General features: G+C 42.1%; 1 protein-coding gene across 2 annotated transcripts in view; it reads right to left on the bottom strand.

Moving 5' to 3' along the window:
* Positions 1-21,743, bottom strand: part of LOC140185857 (bactericidal permeability-increasing protein-like) — a 76,275-nt gene that overhangs the window by 21,801 nt on the left and 32,731 nt on the right. For both annotated transcript variants that reach the window (XM_072239660.1, XM_072239654.1), the window contains 4 exons: positions 9,795-9,971; positions 6,419-6,478; positions 3,658-3,825; positions 2,662-2,729 (listed from right to left, as the gene is read on the bottom strand). In XM_072239660.1, coding sequence (XP_072095761.1) covers positions 2,662-2,729; positions 3,658-3,825; positions 6,419-6,478; positions 9,795-9,971 — 473 coding nt within the window. The remainder of the gene's footprint in view (positions 1-2,661; positions 2,730-3,657; positions 3,826-6,418; positions 6,479-9,794; positions 9,972-21,743) is intronic.

Below are 21,743 nucleotides of genomic sequence, written 5' to 3'. Positions count from 1 at the left end.
TTTGCATCCTATCAATGTCCCGTTGTAACCTCGGACAGCCCTCCACACTATCCACAACACCCCCAACCTTTGTGTCATCAGCAAATTTACTAACTCATCCCTTCACTTCCTCATCCAGGTCATTTATAAAAATCACGAAGAGAAGGGGTCCCAGAACAGATCCCTGAGGCACGCCACTAGTCAATGACCTCTGTACAGAATATAACCCAGCTACAACCACTCTTTGTCTTCTGTGGGCAAGCCAGCTCTGGATCCACAAAGCAATGTCCCCTTGGATCCCATGCCTCCTTACTTTCTCAATAAGCCTTGAATGGGATACCTTATCAAATGCCTTGCTGAAATCCATATACATTACATCTACCTTCATCAATGTGTTTAACCACATCCTCAAAAAATTCAATCAGGCTCGTAAGACATGACCTGCCTTTGACAAAGCCATGCTGACTATTCCTAATCATATTATGCCTCTCCAAATGTTCATAAATCCTGCCTCTCAGGATCTCCTCTATCAACTTACCAACCACTGAAGTAAGACTCACTGGTCTATAATTTCTTGGGCTATCTCTACACCCCTTCTTGAATAAGGGAACAACATCCTCAACCCTCCAATCCTCCTGAACCTCTCCCGTCCACATTGATGATGCAAAGATCATTGCCAGAGGCTCAGCAATCTCCTCCCTTGCCTCCCACAGTAGCCTGGGGTACACCTCGTCCGGTCCCGGTAACTTATCCAACTTGATGCTTTCCAAAATCTCCAGCACATCCTCTTCCTTGATATCTACATGCTCAAACTTTTCAGTCCACTGCGAGTCATCCCTACAATCGCCAAGATCCTTTTCCATAGTGAATACTGAAGCAAAGTACTCATTAAGTACCTCTGCTAGCTCCTTTGGTTCCATACACACTTTTCCACTGTCACACTTGATTGGTCCTATTCTCTGGTGTCTTATCCTCTTGCTCTTCACATACTTGTAGAATGCCTTGGGGTTTTCCTTAATCTTGAAAGCCATGCAAATATCCCCTGAACATTTGCTACATTTCTTCCATACATTTCCCTGAGAACATATGTTTCCAATTTATGCTTCCAAGTTCCTGCCTCATATTTCCCCTTACTCCAATTAACCAATTTCCTAACTTGTCTGTTCCTATCCCTCTCCAATGCTATGGTAAAGGAGATAGAGTTGTGATCACTGTCTCCAAAAGGCTCTCCCACTGAGAGATCTGACACCTGACCAGGTACATTTCCCAATACCAGATCAAGTACAGCCTCTGTCCTGGGTCCAGCTTGTAAGTTCCGTTACAAATAAAGCAAGGCAGCGCATCAACTTTCTTCAAAGTTTACGAAGATCCAGCATGTCATCTAAAGCTTTGACAAACTTCTATAGATGTGTGGTGGAAGGTATACTGACTGGTTGCATCATGGCTGGGTAGGGACACGCCAATGCCCTTGAACGTAAAAGCATACGAAAGTAGTGGATACAGCCCAGTACACCAAGGGTAAAGACCTCCCCACCATTGAGCTATTTCACAAGCAGCGGTGTCACAGGAAATCAGCATCCATTATCAAGGATCACTGTCATCTGGGCAATGGCCTCTCTCACTGCTGCTAACAGGAAGGAGGTACAGGAGCCACAGGAATAGGTTCAAGAACAGTTATTACTCCTCAACCATCAACTCTTAAACCAGAAGGGATATCTTCACTCAACTTTACTCACCACAGTACTGAACTGTCCCCCCAACCTATGGAGTTACTTTCAAGAACCTTCATCTCATGTTCTTGATATTTATTGCTTACTTATTTATTATTATAATTTTTTTTGTATTTACAAGTTTATTGTCTTTCGCACATGGATTGTTTGTCCGTCTTATAGTGTACTGTTTTTCATAGATTCTATGGTTACTGTTTGGATCTACTGTGAAAGCTCACGAGAAAATGAATCTCAGGGGTGTATATGGTGATTATATATGTGTAGTTTGATAATAAATTTGCTTTGAACTTTGGATCATGGGAGAAAGGAAAGGAGGAGGGAAACAAGAAGGAGGTGTTGGGCAGGTGAAGAGAAGAGAAGGGGTACAAGAGGAGCCAAAATGGGAAAATGGAAAACAGACAGAAGAGAGAGTGAGAGGAATCAATGTTGGAAGCTACCCAGACTGAAAATAGAGTCCCAGGTCCTAGGTCAGTGGTGTGGTCCTAGTGCAAGATATGAGAAATCTTGGAGACCTCCAGTCTCCCTGATTACTATGTCAGCAAGAAGTGCATCAGTGTGAAGCTTCTTACAGAACATTTGGAGAAGTGGAGCTCCAGCTGGAGGAACTTTGGCTCATACGGGAGAATGGGGAGACGATAGATTAGAGCCAAAGGGAGATCATCACATCTAACTTGCAGGAGGCAAGTAGCTGGGTGACCGTCAGGAGAGGAAAAGGGAACAGCAACCAGTGCAGAGTAACCCTGTGGCTGTTTCCCGCAGTAATAGGTATACCACTTTGGAAACTGTTCAGAGGCAAAGAAAACTTGCAAAGAGCTATCTTAAAGTTGTTTGACATACAGTACCCTTGCATCGTTTTCTGTCCTGTGTTTGGAGTATTTCTCCTGGTCTAACACGAAAAAGCTAGACAATGCTTACAAATAAAGAAACAATTTTTCTCTGCTTTATTTCTTACCTGTTCAGAGACACGGAACCTTGCACTCTTCCCTGTGAAATATACATTTTCCCAAACACACTGGCCGTCTGTGGTGGATACAAATGTTATTAAATTAAGCATAAAAGCAAATGAAAATTCCATTGCCTTTTTCTTCTTGTAATATATAAAGCTATTTTTACTACTAGATTTAGGCTGGCATTATTTTGACCTGCAGGATGGAAGGAAGGTGTTCTGCTATTTTAAAAAGATGTACAAATTATTTACAGAGCTGCATCAATAACTGAAGAAAATCAACTGGCAACAAACCTGCAAGGATTCAGTGACCTCTTTAAATAGCATGGCAGGGTGCCCTTCCTGCTTTACTGTTGAGCTTGCATTTGGCCAAAGCTGGGAAAGGTTATTAGCTGAAACACTGGGTTTCAATCTCACAGTGATAGTGAGAAATCAGTGGATCTGCTCTGCAGTGAATGGAATTAAATATTGCGATAACTCCAACTGATGGGGAATAATGCTGCCAAGTTTCTTCCAAATTATCTATCACTTTGAAATTTGTGATTACTTTTTGTGCACTAATTAGGTGCTATACTTCCTATATTTTTATTTAATTTTTTCTAATTTGAGATACAGCACAGTAACAGGCTGTTCTAACCCACGAGCCTGCGCCTCCCAATTACTCCCATGTGACCAATTAACCCACTAACTTGTACGTCTTTGGAATGTGAGAGGAAACCAGAGCATACGGGGAGAATGTACAAGCTCCTTCTAGACAGTGGCGGAAATTGAACTCGGTCACTGTAAAAGTGTTATGCTAACCACTACACTACCGTGTCTCCCCTAATAAAATCTATCATAGACCAAGTCAATATACTATTTCAAAAAATGCTTCAACAGTGTTAAAGTACTTGTGATAGTTTTCCATAAAAGCTACTATATAACTGCATACACTATACGATCAATCTGCCGATCTAATCTCCTCCCCCTTTAACAGAAAGATCGATTAAGAAAGGCACTTACAGCACCCAACAGGAATAGGTCTGCTAAGGAGTTGTTTGGGAGGATTGCAAATACATGAGCTGCGGTAAAGATATTGGAAGTGAATTTTCCTGGAACAAACTTCACAACTGGTTGTTTTGAGGCACCCATCACAATTTTCATCAGTAGGTTGGGGTACTTCTTTGCAACCTGTCGGAAATGAAGGACACACTAGAATAAACTAACAAGAGACGTTGTCAAGTTTATTATCAAATCTAATCATTCATTATCCTCAAAGAAAGACTCAAAGCACAAACTAGTTCACTTCCCTTTTGAACCTTTTAAAGACACTTTCAGCTTTTGTATTTTCCATACTTATTATTGTACATTTATGAATCTAAAATATTTTTAACAACAATCTTAAAGTTCCAAGTTCAAAGTAAATTTATTATCAAAGCACATATATGTCACCATATACAACTCTGAAATTAATTTTCCTGCAGACATACTCAATAAATTCAATAACAATAGTAGAATCAATGAAAGACTGCACCAAAAGGGCGGACAACCAGTGTGCAAAAGATAACAAACTGTGCAAATACAAAAGGAAAGAAAGAAAAAAGATAATAATAATAATAATAAATAAATAAATAATAAATACCAAGAACATGAGATAAAAAGAACATGAGTCCTTGAAAGTGCATCCATAGGGAACAGTTCAGTGAAGTTGAGTGAAGTTATCCCCTCTGGCTCAAGAGCCTGATGGTCAAGGGGTAATAACTGTTTCAGAACTGTTGTAATAGGAATTAAAGCGTCATTAGTCATAGAGTCATAGAACACTACAGCAGAGAAACAGGCCCCTAGACCCATCTAGTTCACACCAGACTGTTTTTCTGCTTAGTCCCATTTACCCACGATAGCCGTCCATACCCTTCCCATCCATGTACCTATTCAAATCTCTCTTAAGTATTCCAATCGAACCTACATCCACCACTTCCACTGGCAGCTCATTCCACACTCACAAGACGAAGAAGTGAAGAAGTTAGCTCTCAGGTTCCCTTTCATCTTTAACATATGACATCTAGTTCTAGTCTCACCCAACTTCAGTGGAAAGAAGAATGGGGTTTTCAATCGTCAGGTTAGATTGAAGGAAGTCAGCTGTGACTGTCCGTGCAATGAGCAGCTTCTCAAAACACACTGTGAAAATTCAAACCTTGGCAGTCGAGGGATTCAAACCCATGTCCTCTCAGAGACTGAAGCCCAAATCCAGTGCCTTAGACCACACAGCTACACGCCATTAAATAATCAGAACTATCAATTTGCATTAAGGTAGAACTGATCTTAACTTTTAGATGACCAACAAACAGAAACTATCAATAACACATGCAATTACAATTATGTCAAAGAAGTGACCACAGTTTTAATTAATTGGCTTCTTACATTGTGGCCCAGGAGTGAATGGGCATCAAATGAGTGCGCTATTATAGCTGACCGAACTGAAATCTCCTGCTATCAGGCAGTTTGCCATTGAGCAGTACTCATAATTGGGAAGGAAGAGAATCTTGGCACAGCAGAGAATATATTGTGTCTGTAAATACTGTGGGCAGTGCATGAATCAATTAGTAAAGGTTAAAAAGGACGTCAGAGTCCAATGAAAACAGCCACGTTATAGACCTAATTACAGAACATTTCCTAAGCAACACAGACGAAATGCTAGAGGAATTCAGCAGGCCAGACAGCATCTATGGAAAAGAGTGAACTGTCGATGTTTCGAGCCAAGGCCCTTCATCAGGAGTGGAAAGGAAGGGGGAAGGAGTCAGACTAAGAAGGTGGAGGGGGAAAGTTGGAAGTACAACGTGGCAAATGATAGGTGAAACTGGGAGAGGGGAGATGAAGTAAAGAGCTGAGAAGTTAATTGTGAAAGCGATAAGGGTTTGAAGAAGGGGAAATCTGATAGGAGAGGACAGAAGAACATGGAAGAAAGGGAAGGGAGAGGAGCACCCGAGGGAGGTGATGGGGAGGTAAGGAGAGAATGTGTGAGGGGGAAGCAGGAATGGGGAATGGTGAAGGAGAGGAGCATAGGCAATTACCACGAGTTCGAGAAATCGATGTTCATGCCATCAGTTTGGAAGCTACCCAGACAGAAGACAAGGTGTTGCATCCCCAGCCGGAGTGCGGCCTCATTGGAGAGTCCTTGCCAAAGAAGTAGGCATGAAGTGGAATCATGACAGGCACAGGGGTCAAAGGTGAGGCCCTTACTGAGGACAGAACGTTCTGCCTCAGAGAGGGAATTGTTAAAACCCTGCATGGATGAGAGCTGGGATCAGAGGGTGGGGGATGCGTTAGTGGTGTCTGAGCAGAGAGGAGGGTTGGGGTGCTCCGGGAAGGTGGGTGGGAGGAAGATGGAGGCTCTGGGGACCCAAGGGTTGACGGGGGGTGCCTGAGGGACACAGGGTTGCAGAATGGTGGTGGGGGAAGAGGAGACTGGGGTTCCAGGGGCAGTGCATGAAGTCCCAGCCTGGAGGTGCTGTCAGTCATGGTCCAGGCTGGAGTCACAGCTAGCGTCATGCAGTTAGCAGTTTGAAGATGTCTGAGGTTGGGGGAGAAATGAGACGTAAAATTGAAGGAACAAACTTAAGGCAGAAAGTGCCTAGTTATATAGGCTGCTTGGATAGTGTAATTTGTCCTCTATTGTTTAAATGAGATTCTTACATCCAGAAAAATATGACATATAATTATGTCTCTGAATCGATATAAAATTAAATATTCCACATAATTGTTCACATAAATAGACATTTAATACCTTGGGTAACAGAATTTTGAAGCTGGACGTGTTTAGGTGAAACGGTAAATCCTTTGGAATCTGAAACAAGTTTAAAAAATGTTACACGCAGATGAAGAATAAAACATGCTTTAAACATTCCTGAGGACATCCCTTTGCCATGATATTTAATCAGGTTTCAGACTTCACTTATTGTTTAAACTAGTAGATTAAGTGTTTCCTTTAAGATAGAGTGGTTTTGTGGAATCAAAGTAACTAAACTGTGTAACATTAAGATGTAACAAACACAAAAAACTGGAGGAACACAGCAGGTCAAGCAGCGTCTGAGGAGGAGCCAACTCTCTTGATAAAGACTGCAAAAGGGGAGGGGAAGGAGTACAAGCTGGAAAGGGATAGGTGAAATCAGGTGAGAGGGAAAGTGGTTGGGTGGGCTAAGGGGGATGAAGTGAGAAGCTGGGAGGTGATAGGTGGAAAAGGTAAAGGGTTGAAGAAGAAATCAAACAGGAGTGGAGAGTAGACCGTGAGAGGAAGAGAAGGAGGAGGAGTGCCAGAGAGAGGTGATAGACAGGTGAGAAGAGAAGAGAAGGAGTAAGAGGGGAGTCAGAATGAGGAATGGTAAAAGACAGAATTGGGAGAGAGAGAAAATACCAAAAGTTAGAGAAATTGATGTTCATGCCATCAGGTTGGAAGCTACCCAGATGGACTATGAGGTGTTGCTCCTCTAACCTGAGAGTGGCCTCATTGTGGACATGTTAGAAAGGGAATAGGATGTGAAATTAAGGTAGTTGACCATCGGAAGATCCTGCCTTTTTTGCCTGAGACTTTAAAGGTGCTCAGGAAATCCTGGTGATCCTGACACTTCAGCTTGATGGTGTATCATGTCAGTAAACTAGACTATGAGTTTGGAGAGTGATCCAGAATGGGGAGGAAGGTGAAGGAGGGGTGGTGATGGAATTTTGCATCACTGATATGATGGGCCACACTTAGATTAATGGATTCTTGGGTCCTGGAAGAGGTATTTTCTTAAATGCTTCTGGCTTGCCTGTATTGAAGCTCTTAACTAATCTTTTGAATAAATTGTTAATTATAATTAATTTTACTGTTAGACTTCCATTACATATTCTTTTTGAACTATTAGGCGTTAATGCCAAGGTGCAAAATAGTAGGGAATGAATAGAGAAGCTTTGAAATTAGTTGTAAGCAAGACTGCTAACAAGTTGATTATTTAAAGAAATCAATTCAAGTAAAGCGTATGAAGAGGAGATAATGCAAAAAAAAACAGCAGATGTTGAAAATCATAAATAGAAGCAGAAAACACTGAATTCAATGTCAGGCGGCATCTGTGGAGGAAGATTCGAAGCTCCGTTCCCATTCAGACATGTCACTCCATGGTCTCCCCTACTACCATGATGAGGCCACTCTCAGGTTAGAGGATCGACAGCTCAAATTCTGACAAATAAACTCTTCTCGGACTTCCAGCTAGATACAGGTATCGATTATATCCGACATTTCGATGTTGGCAGAGTTTGTCATCTAAAAATATTATTAAATAATATAAAAGCTCATGGTATTACTGGAAAAATACAAGAATGAATAGAAGATTGGCTGATTGACAGGAGGCAAAGAGTGAGAATAAAAGGGGCCTTTCCTAGTTGGCTTTCAGTGACTTCTGGTGTTCTGCAGGGGTCAGTGTTGGAACCACTTCTTTTCAAATTATATGTCAATGATTTGATGACAGAATTGATGGCTTTTTATCCAAGTTTGCGGCCAATATCAGGATAGGTGGAGGGGCAGGTAGTGTTGAAGAAGCACGGATAGATAAGAAAAATGGGCAAAGAAGTGGTGGATAGAATAGTTTATATTCTTACATTCTATTTTTATGTATATTCCTTGCCCTGGCCTATGAAAGCAAGTCTGCCACATGCTTTTTTTATCACATTGACTTGTGTTGCCATGTTCAGGGCATTGTGGAGTTGAATCTCAAGGTCGCACTGTTCAACGTTCCTGAGCACCCTACTATATATCCTCCCCATATATGACTTTACAACATGCATCACCTTCCACTTGTCCAGATTAAATTCCATCTGCTAACACTCTTCCCACTTCCTACCTAATCATTGTTCTGTTGTAGCCTCAGGAAACCTACCTTGCTGACCATAATGTGACCAACTTTCATGGACCATAGAACAGTACAGCACAGGAACAAACCCTACATCCCACATTGTTGTAGTGAACTACTTAAGCTAAGGTCACCCGATGCAAATTTGCTGTCGCAAATTCTTGACACAAAGATTGATGACACTCTTCCCCCCCCACCCCCCCAACAGGTGCTGCTTGACTCACTGGATTCAGCATACAGCATGAATACAGACCCTTCAGCCCAAACAATCCATGCCGACCAAGGTCCCCACAATATTCAATAGGTTTCAATGAGAATCCCTCTCGTTCTTCTAAGCTCCAGCAAGTACAGGCCCAGAGTCATCAAATGCTCCTCATACATTAACCCTTTCATTCCATGGATCCAACAGGTTTGAATGAGAATCCCTCTCATTCTTCTAAACTCCAGCAAGTACAGGCCCAGAGCCATCAAATGCTCCTCATACATTAACCCTTTCATTCCATGGATCATTCTCATGAACATCCTCCAGTCCCTCTCCAATGTCAGTACATCTTTTCTTAGATATGGGACCAAAAACTGCACACAACATTTTAAATGTAGTCTGACCAATGCCTTATAAAGTCTCAGCGTCACATCCTTGCTTTTATATTCTAGTCTTCTTGAAAGGGATGCTAATGTTGCATATGCCTTCCATACCACCAACTCAACCTGAAAGTTAACCTTTAGGGAATCCTACACAAGAACTCACTTGTCAAGGTCCACGTCAAGTCTGTGCATTCTTAAGCAACACATATAAACTGTTGGAGTAACTCAACCGGTCAGGATTCATATATGGATCTCGCTGCCACCCACCCATTTTCCACTTTACCTGGCTTCACTTATCACCTGCTAGCTTGTTCTCTTTCCCCTCCCCCACCACTTTCTTATTCTGGTTTTTCCTCTTCCTTCCAAGTCCTGATTAAGGGTTACAGCCTGAAATGTCAGCTCTTTATTCCTCTCCATAGATGCTGCCCCGCCTGTTAAGTACCTCCAACATTTTGTGTGTGCGTTGCTCTGGATTTCCATCATCTGCAGAATCTCATTGTGTTTGTGCTATGCTTTCTTAAGTTCAGTATGCAGAAAATGGGGTCGAGTAGATTATCAGAGCCATTAATAGACAAGCGATAGTTCTTTCAAACTACCTAGTAAAGAATTGAAAAAAAACAGCACCAGAAGAACTAAACAAATCAGAGTGGTTTTCCTTCTGACCAGTATAAGGTGAAGACATGATTTACTTACCATGTCATCTGTGATGTTGATTTGCAGAGCTCCTGCTACGAAGTACGCAAAGCCTCCTGTGTTTACAGTGTACTCCGACAGCCCAACCATTAACATTTGGTCTGTTGTGTTTGAAAGGTTGAACAATTGTGCGGTAAATGGAGCTTCTGTATGGTGTTGGACATCATACAATTCACCCTGAAGGACATGTAAGAAGATTATTAGTAACTTAAAAAAATAAAACCCCTCCCCATTACCTCAGTCACTGCAATGTACTGTAATCCACCTTTTATCATGCTGGTCACATTGTATATACAGTACATGCTGGTATTTATGCACATTTTTTCAATATACATACTTTACCCTTTTACTTTAATTTTCTTCATACAATTCTTTATTTTTTATACTTGTTGAATGTTGTTTTTATTGCATTTTACACCAACATGCTACTGTAAATTCCTAATACATGTAAAGTTATGTGGTGAATCAAGTTTATTGTTGATTCTTAAGCATTATAATAATTAGGATGTATTAATAAAGTTATTATTATTATTATAAAGTCAGCGCTGATCTGACTTTGCAGATGTAGGCTGGAGGAATTGGGCTCCTGGACTGGCTGTACTTGCCTCAGTGCAGAACTGGCTCTGTGTCTGTGCTCGGGGACTCTGCAGTTCATGTTCTGTGTATTATTTATTTTTATTGTTTGCATGATTTGTTTTCTTTTTTTGCATATTGGGTATTAATTTGGTGGTCTTTGTTGTGTGAGTTTTTTTTCATAGATTCTATTGTGCTTCTTTGTTTTGTGGCTGTCTGCAAGAAGATGAATCTCAAGGTTGTGTATGGTATACATATATTGATAATAGATGTATTTCAAACTTTAAACTTTATTATTATTATTGTATTTTCATATTTTCTCAGTTCAAGCTGATAAAACCTTGGGTACGGACATAGCCAAGCACAGTCATTTTTCAATTGCTAGGAACTTTCAGTTACAAATATTACTACTAGGATAATGTGTACTCAGTAATCTTTCAATCTCCTCTTTTAATTCAGCATATTTCTGGTTTTTGTCACAGATTGATTTCTGTATATTATGTATATTTGGAATGGCCATATCTATTAAGTTGTTCTTGCTTGTTTATCCTGTAATATTATATCCAGAAAATTATTATTGATCTATAATAATGAATCAGTCATAATATAATTTGTGGGACTCTGACTCTAAAACTGGATCAGGCTTGTATTACTAGTGAGGTATGGTGTCCTTTATGAGTTTTGTATTTTAAAGCAAGATTTTGGTGAATGATGTTTGCCACTTGATTGTGCCTGTGTAAGTAATCAGATTGAGTTAAACTGCGGCAGGATCCTGTAATGTGTTGGGTTGTTTCTGGTTTCTCTTGGCATTTTCTGCATTTATCATCTTGAATTTATTGGTCTATTATTATCTATTTTTGATAATTTTTTGTGTTAATCACCTGGCCCTGTACTGCCACAGGGAACACCTTTGTTTCTTGAAGGAGGTCTCCAACTCTGAGTCAGGCATTCAAAGCTTCCTGGTTGACATCTAGTCTGCTCAGGTCATGGGGATGTCTCCCATGGAGGGTCATACTCTTCCATTGGTTAACTGTTTCTTCAATAGTGAATTCTTCATTTTTCTTGGTTGTGCTTTCGTTTAAGTTCAGTGATGTGTACTTATCAGAATTTCATATGCTCAAGTGGAGTACTGAATCCTGTTTTCCTTGATAAAAATATATCCTTAGAAGTTTTATCTGACTATCATGTAAATTTCTTATGTCTGTTATTCCTCTTCCTCCTTCTGTCCTAGGTAGTGTTTATCTAAGTGTGTTCGAGTATACATAGTGTTTTCTAAAATTTGTCATTTCATTTCTTATTTTATTTTGTTAATTTTCCAGATAGGTTTCAGACCAAGATATTATGCTAAAAGAATATATTAATATGGATATAGCAACAGTGTTTATTGCCTTTTGTCATATTTTTACTATTGAGCTCTGTTGACAGATTTTCTTAGTGCTTGAAGTAAATTCTGTCAAAAGTTTTCCCTTTATTGCACTATGATCTATTTTTGTTGCTTGTTGATATCCCAGATGTTTATATGTTTCATATTCATCCATTGGTTGTATTGTATCCTATTGCTCTGTTTGATACTCTACTAGCTCTATTGCACCTTTCTTTATGTTTATATCTTTAGAAAATAGTTGTACTATTTGAAATAATTGCTATAGCTTTATTGATGGAGGAGCACATAATTTCAAATCATCCATTAATAGGTGTATCAAGGTATAATTCATTTGTTTGTGGTTAAATTACTAGTATTATTATTAATTTGGCCTGGCCTGCTGAGTTTTTGCAGCATTCTGATATTAAAATATCAGCAGATTAAAATATTTCTTAGCTGAATATTAATGGGAGCATTATGAATGACATCATAGCCTTGGGAACAGTCAGAAGAAGTTTTAGGATAGCACATATACTATTCAGTATGGAGTGAATGGAGAGGTTGTTCTGACAGCAGAGATAGTTAAGGAAAGACTAGTTGGAAATGTTCCAACATTAAGGGCTCTCACCACCTGGGATATACGCCCTTTGCGTAACTACCATCATGGAGGAGGTAGAGGGAGCCTGAACACTTAGACTCAATGATTCATGAACAGCTTCTTCCCCTCCACCATCAGATTTCCAAATGGTCCATGAAACCATGAATATTATTTAGTTATTCCTCTTTTGCACTTTTTTTGGTACCTTACAGTAATCTTTTATGTCTTGTACCGTACAGCTGCCACAAAACAACGTTTTACAAAATATAGTACATCACTGATAATAAACCTGATTCTGACATGAAATACAAGGAAGGAGCCACCAGAAAAGGGTGAATTGAGCAGACTAGCATATATCAAGCAAGTCCCAGTGATTATTTTGCATGTGACAGTTGTAAGTTTGCACAAGAACTATGTTACAAGGCAGAATGCAATTATACCACATTGTTCAACACAATTGGCAGAATACCTTTCAAATGAATCATTATAGATGTACTGCACTATCAATGCATATTCACATTCCATCGCACCAATATTTTATTTTTGTCACTTCTGTGGATTTCTTTGCTCAGCATGTCCCAGTAGATCATGCAATACAGCATTCCACAGACGATATCATATTAGCTGCACATTGCACAGATAATGAAACTTAATCTGATTTTAACTGCTCTGATTGATCTGATTTTAACATCATTTTGTTCTTTTGGAGTCTAACTCATTGCCCAATCTCATCGTCTTTGCTAAATAGTCTGAGTTGTTTTCCTTTCTCAGTTCTGATTGTATGTTTTTATTCTAGAAATGCTGCCTGATCTGCTGAGTTTTTGCACCATTCTAGACCATAACAAGAACCTAGCAACCTCTGCCTTAAATATACATATAGTCTTGGCCTCCTCTGCTGCCTGTGGCAACAAATTCCACAGAATTCTCTGCCTTTATTAGGGAGATGGGCTGATTCTATGTCGGTGCGGGAGAGAACGGAACATCATGAACAGTGGATCAACTGTTGGAGGCTGTGTACTTTGTGATTTGCACTCTCTTCCCCTCTCACTGGTGGGTGAGAGATTGTTGCCAATTTTTGGGTCACAGAACTCGGGGGAAAAAAGCTGGGTGACAAACCTTTAACACCATAAGTCAGCAAGTTATTTTGTTAAGTCTCCCTTCTCACTGTGAAAAGGGACACCTCTTTTTCCTTTAGTAGAGAGAGAGCCTGTGGTATGTCGAATTGTTGGGTGAACAATTAGTTTTTGTTGCAGATCATGGTCTTTTATTGGGGGCCTTGTTATTGCATGCTTGGTGGGTGGAGGATGCTGATGCTCTTTTGAGGAAGTGAGTGAGGGTGGGAGGTGTCTGCTTCGCTGCTGCTTGTGTGTGGGAGTGGGTGCTTTCAGGTTCTAATGTTTCCGCTATCACTCATTCTTTGGGGCACTCTTCTGTTTTCGTGGATGTCTACAAAAAGAATTTCACAAGATGTATATGGTATACATTTCTCTGGTATTAAAAATGAAACTATTGAACTATTTGAACTAAACTGGGGTACTTTCTCAGCTGAACATTAGCTGGAGTATTATGAAGGACATCGTAGCCTTGGGAAGAGTAGAGAGGAGATCTACCAAATGCTTTAGGATATCACACATACCATTGTGTAAGGAGTTTATACATTCTCCCCATGACCGGTAAGTTTAACGTCGGTAGTAGGTAAGTTATTGGAGGGAGTACTAAGAGACAGAATCTACAAGCATTTGGATAGACAGGGACTTATTAGGCAGAGTCAACATGGCTTTGTGCATGGCAGGTCATGTTTGACCAATCTATTGGAGTTTTTCGAGGAGGTTAAAAGGAAAGTGGATGAAGGGAAGGCAGTGGATATTGTCTACATGGACTTCAGTAAGCCCTTTAACAAGGTCCCGCATGGGAGGTTAGTTAGGAAAATTCAGTCGCTAGGTATACATGGAGAGGTGGTAAATTGGATCAGACATTGGCTCAATGGAAGAAGCCAAAGAGTGGTAGTAGAGAATTGCTTCACCGAGTGGAGGCCTGTGACTAGTGGTGTGCCACAGGGATCAGTGCTGGGTCCATTGTTATCTGTCATCTATATCAATGATCTGGATGATAATGTGGTAAATTGGATCAGCAAATTTGCTGATGATACAAAGATTGGAGGTGTAGTAGACAGCGAGGAAGGTTTTCAGAGCCTGCAGAGGGACTTGGACCAGCTGGAAAAATGGGCTGAAAAATGGCAGATGGAGCTTAATACTGACAAGTGTGAGGTATTGCACGTTGGAAGGACAAACCAAGGTAGAACATACAGGGTTAATGGTAAGGCACTGAGGAGTGCTGTGGAACAGAGGGATCTGGGAATACAGATATAAAATTCCCTAAAAGTGTCGTCACAGGTAGATAGGGTCGTAAAGAGAGCTTTTGGTACATTGGCCTTTATTAATCAAAGTATTGAGTATAAGAGCTGGAATGTTATGATAAGGTTGTATAAGGCATTGGTGAGGCCGAATCTGGAGTATTGTGTTCAGTTTTGGTCACCAAATTACAGGAAGGATATAAATAAGGTTGAAAGAGTGCAGAGAAGGTTTACAAGGATGTTGCCGGGACTTGAGAAACTCAGTTACAGAGAAAGGTTGAATAGGTTAGGACTTTATTCCCTGGAGCGTAGAAGAATGAGGGGAGATTTGATAGAGGTATATAGAATTATGATGGGTATAGATAGAGTGAATGCAAGTAGGCTTTTTCCACTGAGGCAAGGGGAGAAAAAAAACCAGAGGACATGGGTTACGGGTGAGGGGGGAGAAGTTTAAAGGGAACATTAGCAAGGGCTTCTTCACACAGAGAGTGGTGGGAGTATGGAATGAGCTGCCAGACAAGGTGGTAAATACGGGTTCTTTTTTAACATTTAAGAATAAATTGGACAGATACATGGATGGGAGGTGTATGGAGGGATATGGTCCGTGTGCAGGTCAGTGGGACTAGGCAGAAAATGGTTCGGCACAGCCAAGAAGGGCCAAAAGGCCTGTTTCTGTGCTGTAGTTTCTATAGTTCTATGGTTCTATGGACCATGAGGGTTTTTTGCGGGTGCTCCAGTTTCCTCCCACATTCCAAAGACGTAGGTTTAGGGTTAGTGAGCAATACGTTTCACTGTATAACACCCACAAAATACTTGAGGATCCCAGCAGGTCAGGCAGCATCTATTGAAATAAATAAACAGTTGACATTTTGTGCCCAGACCCTTCTTCAGAACTGAAATGGGAGGGGGAAGACGCCAGAATAACAAAATGGGGGGGGGAGGGGAGGGAAGGAGGATAGCTAGGAGGTGAAAGGTGAAGCCAAGTGGGTGGGAAAGGTAAAGGGCTGAAGAAAGAATTCAATAGGAGAGGGGAGTGGATCATAGGAGAAAGATAAGGAGGCAAGGAACCAGGGGGAAGAGATAGGCAAGTGAGAAGCGGTGAAAGGCTAGAGTGGGCAATAGAAGAAGAGGGGAGGGGGAGGGGAAAACATTACCAGAAGAATAAATTGATGTTCATGCCATCAGGTTGGAGGCTACCCAGACGGAACATAAAGAGTTGCTCCTCCACTCTGAGGGTTGCCTCATCTTGGCACAAGAGGAGGCCATGGACTGACATGTCAGAACAGGAATGGAAATCGGAATTAAAATGTTTGACAACTGGGAAATTCCGCTTTTGGGTAGGTGAAGCGGAGGTGTCCAATGGAACGGTCCCCCAATTTACAAACCCCATTTCCAGAAAATTTGGGATATTTTCCAAAATGCAGTAAAAACAAAAATCTGTGATGTGTTAATTCACATGAACCTTTACTTAATTGACAAAAGTGCAAAGAAAAGATTTTCAATAGTTTTACTGACCAACTTAATTGTATTTTGTAAACATACACAAATTTAGAACTTGATGGCTGCAACATACTCAACAAAAGTTGAGACAGAGTTAAAATAAGATTGAAAAGTGCACAGAATATTCAAGTAACACCGGTTTGGAAGACTCCACATTAAGCAGGGTAATTGGTAGCAGGTGAGGTATCATGACTGGGTATAAAAGTAGCGTCCATCAAAGGCTCAGTCTTTGCAAGCAAGGACGGGTCATGGCTCACCCCTTTGTGCCAAAATTTGTGAGAGAATTGTTAGTCAGTTCAAAAGGAACATTTCTCAATGCAAGATTGCAGAGAATTTAGATCTTTCAACATCTACAGTACATAATATTGTGAAAAGATTCAGAGAATTCAGAGACATCTCAGTGCGTAAAGGTCAAGGTCGGAAACCACTGTTGAATGTGCGTGATCTTTGAGCCCTCAGGCGGCACTGCCGAAGAAACCGTCATGCTACTGTGACAATTATAGCCACCTGGGCTCGGGAGTACTTTGGAAAACCATTGTCACTCAACACAGTCCGTCGCTGCATCCAGAAATGCAACTTGAAACTGTATTTCGCAAGGAGGAAGCCATACATCAACTCTATGCAGAAACGCCGGCGAGTTCTCTGGGCCCGAGCTCATCTCAGGTGGACCGAAAGGCTGTGGAATCGTGTGCTGTGGTCAGATGAGTCCACATTTCAGCTAGTTTTCGGAAAAAACGGGCGTCGAGTTCTCCGTGCCAAAGATGAAAACGACCATCCAGATTGTTATCAGCGAAAGGTGCAAAAGCCAGCATCTGTGATAGTATGGGGGTGCATCAGTGCCCACGGCATGGATGAGTTGCTTGTATGTGAAGGTACCATTGACTCTGAGGCGTATATTAGGATTTTAGAGAGACATATGTTGCCATCAAGGCGACGTCTCTTCCTGGGACGTCCATGCTTATTTCAGCAGGACAACGCCAGACCACATTCTGCACGGGCTACAACAGCGTGGCTTTGTAGACACAGAGTGAGTGTGCTTGACTGGCCTTCTGCCAGTCCAGATCTATGTCCTATTGAAAATGTATGGTGCATCATGAAGAGGAGAATCAGACAACGGAGACCATGGACTGTTGAGCAGCTGAAGTCTTATATTAAGCAAGAATGGACAAAATTTCCAATTGCAAATCTACTACAATTAATATTCTCAGTTCCAAAACGATTAAAAAGTGTTATTAAAAGGAAAGGAGATGTAACACAATGGTAAACATGTCTCTGTCCCAACTTTTGTTGAGTGTGTTGCAGCCATCAAATTCTAAATTTGTGTATGTTTACAGAATACAATTAAGTTGGTGTTACATGCTCAAGGAATCTGTTTTTTTTTGTGAGAATGATGTAATGGTCTTTTGGAGGTCACCTGATGTGATTTTCCCGCCAATGTGAGGTCACATGATGACATGTGCCCCGTGACTATATAAGGGTAGACCCAGGTGACACAGTTAGTTTTTGAGTTTGTAGATTTCCAGGTAGAACGTGTTGTGCCTCCGTTTCTGTTGCGTGTTTGTTTTTGTGACACAGTTTCATTTTTAAAATGGAAGTTGTGTTCTCTTACAAGATATTGTATTATTGAACTGGGAATTTGTGGCTGGAAGTGCCAATTTACTCAATTCCGACAGTTTTGAAGGGAGAGTGAAGAATTCATCGAAGTGAAGGATCGAGAGAAGTTGGCATTGTTTGGCAGTTTAATAAAGAATCGACCTTATTGAGACTTCGTTGGAGAGAACCTGCATTGAGATAACTCTTGCAAAAGCGCAATGAGTTCATGCAAAAAGGTGCTCTCTCTCTCTAAAGGAATTTAAAGTCAGTTGATTTAAACTGTTTATTTTCGGCATCAGGAATCCTGTGGACAGAACAGGCAGTAAAGGTGCGTCTGTGAAGAAATCCTTCTCCAGAGAAGTCTCTCCCAATTGAATGTGTAAAACTGTCGGACTTTCCAAGTAATTGCTTTAAGAACTATATCTGACTGTATCGCTTTAAGAACTGTTTTCGCATTTAACACTTTAAGAACCAGAGCCGAGTGGAGTTGATGAACGGCTGCGTACCTGTTAACCTCCGGTTAAAGTTTTCCGTTGTTTTTTTTTCTTATCGTTTATACATGTTTAATAAATGTTTGGTTGTTTTTATAAAACCTGTCTCGATTAATATTCATTGTTGCCGGTTACGTAACAGTTGGTCAGTAAAACTATTGAAAATCTTTTCTTTGTACATTTGTCAGTTAAATAAAGGTTCACGCGAATTAACTTATCACAGATTTTTGTTTTTATTGCATTTTGGAAAATATCCCAACTTTTCTGGAAATGGGGTTTGTACAACGGGTCTCACCAATGTGGAGCAAGACGCATCGGGAGCACTGGACACAATAGATGACCCCAGCAGATTCGCAGGTGAAGTGCTGCCTCATATGGAAGTTCTTTTGGGGGGTCCTGAATGGAGGTGAGGGAGGAGGTAAATGGGCGGGTGTAACATTTTTTGGAACCCAAGGAAATCGGGGGGATATCTAATCAAGGCATGTAAAATTATGAGTCACTTAGTGTGAACAGAATTGATGAAATTCTCTTAACAAAGGTAAATGGTGTAATTAGGGTGACAGGTAGAGTGGAGGTTAATCAGAGTTTTCTGCCTTTAGTACTTCCAAAAAGTACTTTGTAAAGCATTTGATATATCCAGTTTATCAGCTCATCAACTAAAATGCATCATGTGTGCCTGTGCTGAACCTCCCTGGTTTGGATAACATGGCATGTACGAAGACCAGAATTTCTAAGTGTCTATGATATCTTGATTAGTTCTATGTAGGAGAACCTACTTCCCTTTGCAACTTGATGAGCAGAGGTGGGATCTGAAATAACGGTGATAGATCAGCTGGTCGAGAGGTGTCACAACGACAACCTTGCACATCATCAGCAAGACGAAGGAATTGATTGTGGACTTGGGAGAGAGGAAGCTGGGAGGACACTCACCAAAGGCTACACTTCGTTAAGAATTTGAGGAGATTTGGTATGTCACCAAAGACTCTAAGCAAATTTCTACAGGTTTCAAATGGAGCGCATTCTGATTGGTTGCATGAAAGCATTACAGTATACGAATACTCCAAAGTGTGGGATCGAAAGAGGCTACAAACGGTTGTAGGCTCGACCAGTTCCATCAACGAGTACGACCCTATCCATCATCCAGGACATCTTCCAGAGGTGACACATCAAGAGCGCAACATCCATTATTAAGGACCCTCAACATCCGGGATATGCCCTCCACTCATTACTACCATCAATGAGGAGGTACCTCAATGGTTCAGGAACAGCTTCTCCAGTAGGTTTCATTATTCCCCTGTTGCACCATCTATCTACGGCACCCATCTACCTCGTGTAACTTACAGTAATTTCTTTGTCTTGCACTATAATGCTGCCATGAAACAACAAAATTCATGACATATGTCAGTGATAATAAGACTGATTCTAGTCTGTGCAGTTGAGAGATAAATTGAGGAAAGCTCATTTCATTAGGAGGGATGTTGTGATAGGAACCTAGTAGATTAAAAAAAAACCTAAGAATATATTGGACATGTAGTTCAAGAAATTCAGGATCAGATTGTTCACACAAAGTTCTGGAGGAACTCCACAGGCCAGGCAGCATCAATAGAAAAGAGTACTGTCAACATTTCAGGCTGAGACCTTCAGCAGGACTGGAGAAAAAAAGATGAGTAGATTTCAAAGGTGGGGAGAGGGGAGGGGGAAACACAAGGTAATAGGTGAAACCGGGAGGTGGAGGTGTCATGGTCCGGTCCGTGAGGTCCGTATTCCAGTTCACAGTCCGGTCTATCGACCCTTGCTCCAGGTTTTCCTCTCTACCCCGTTTGTTCTTATTGAGCTCTAACTGAGCCAGCTGATGCTCGTTGGGGCTGGCTGCATAAATACCTTCAGAGACCAGGGCGTAGCTGCTGGATTGTTCTTGTTCTTACTCCTTGTATCCCTTCCTCTGCCTTCTGTTTCCTCGCCTGAAGCCAAGCCAATCCTTGCCTCGCCTCGCCTCGCCTCGCCTCGCCTCGCCTCGCCTGTAACTCTCGTTTTGCCTTGCAATGCCTGAAGCCCTTCCTTGTCCTGCCAGTAACTCTCGCCTCGCCTGTAACTCTCGTTTTGCCTTGCAATGCCTGAAGCCCTTCCTTGTCCTGCCAGTAACTCTCGCCTCGCCTGTAACTCTCGTTTTGCCTTGCAATGCCTGAAGCCCTTCCTTGTCCTGCCAGTAACTCGCCTCGCCTGTAACTCTCGTTTTGCCTTGCAATGCCTGAAGCCCTTCCTTGTCCTGCCAGTAACTCTCGCCTCGCCTGTAACTCTCGTTTTGCCTTGCAATGCCTGAAGCCCTTCCTTGTCCTGCCAGTAACTCTCGCCTCGCCTGTAACTCTCGTTTTGCCTTGCAATGCCTGAAGCCCTTCCTTGTCCTGCCAGTAACTCTCGCCTCGCCTGTAACTCTCGTTTTGCCTTGCAATGCCTGAAGCCCTTCCTTGTCCTGCCAGTAACTCTCGCCTCGCCTGTAACTCTCGTTTTGCCTTGCAATGCCTGAAGCCCTTCCTTGTCCTGCCAGTAACTCTCGCCTCGCCTGTAACTCTCGTTTTGCCTTGCAATGCCTGAAGCCCTTCCTTGTCCTGCCAGTAACTCTCGCCTCGCCTGAAGTTCTGTCTTGCCTTGCATTGCCTGAAGCCTTGCCTTGTCTTGCTGTCTTGTACTGGAGCCACCCCATACCTAGCTCCCTTCCTGTCCCTTGCCTCTGTCGGGTAAGCCAGGCCATCTTGCCGTTACCTGCGGTTGGTTCTGTCCCTTCCTGTCCCCTGCCTCCATTGGGTAAGCCAGGCCGTATTGCCATTACCTATGGTTGGTTCTGTCCTTTCCTGTCCCTTGCCTCTGTCGAGTGGAGATCCGCGACCTGCCCAGGAGAAGCCTGCCTAGCCTCAAGCCTGAAGACTCCAGCCTCCTGCCTAGCCTCAAGCCTGAAGACTCCAGCCTCCTGCCTAGCCTCAAGCCTGAAGACTCCAGCTTCCTGCCTAGCCTCAAGCCTGAAGACTCCAGCTTCCTGCCTAGCCTCAAGCCTGAAGACCCCAGCCTCCTGCCTAGCCTCAAGCCTGAAGACCCCAGCCTCTTGTTTCCTGCCAAGCCTCGTCTCTAGCCTCTAGCCTGAAGACTCCAGCCTCGTCCTGCTTGCCTGCCAAGCCTCGTCCTTGCCTAGTTCTGGGGTCCGAGCCAGAGGCAAGACCCAGGTACTGGGTCCTTGTCCAGTCTCTGGCTCGGAGTCCAAGCCCGGGCTCCTAGCTGTCTTGTCCAGTCCTGTTCAGGATTCCTGGTTTTCGTGTCCATGTCCTTGCCCTCAGCCTGTATCCTAGTCCTGTCCCTAGTCCTTCAGTGTCTGGGTCTTGCACTTGGGTCCGTCCCCAGCCACCTCCGTATGACAGGAGGGGTGAAGTAAAGAGCAGGGAAGTTGATTGTTGAACGAGATACAGGGTTGGAGAAGGGGGAATCTAAA

The sequence above is a fragment of the Mobula birostris genome, chromosome 2 (assembly GCF_030028105.1).
Source record: "Mobula birostris isolate sMobBir1 chromosome 2, sMobBir1.hap1, whole genome shotgun sequence".
Taxonomy (NCBI): domain Eukaryota; kingdom Metazoa; phylum Chordata; class Chondrichthyes; order Myliobatiformes; family Myliobatidae; genus Mobula; species Mobula birostris.
The sequence above is the reverse complement of the archived record's forward strand: the minus strand, read 5'-3'. Positions and strand labels throughout refer to the sequence as shown.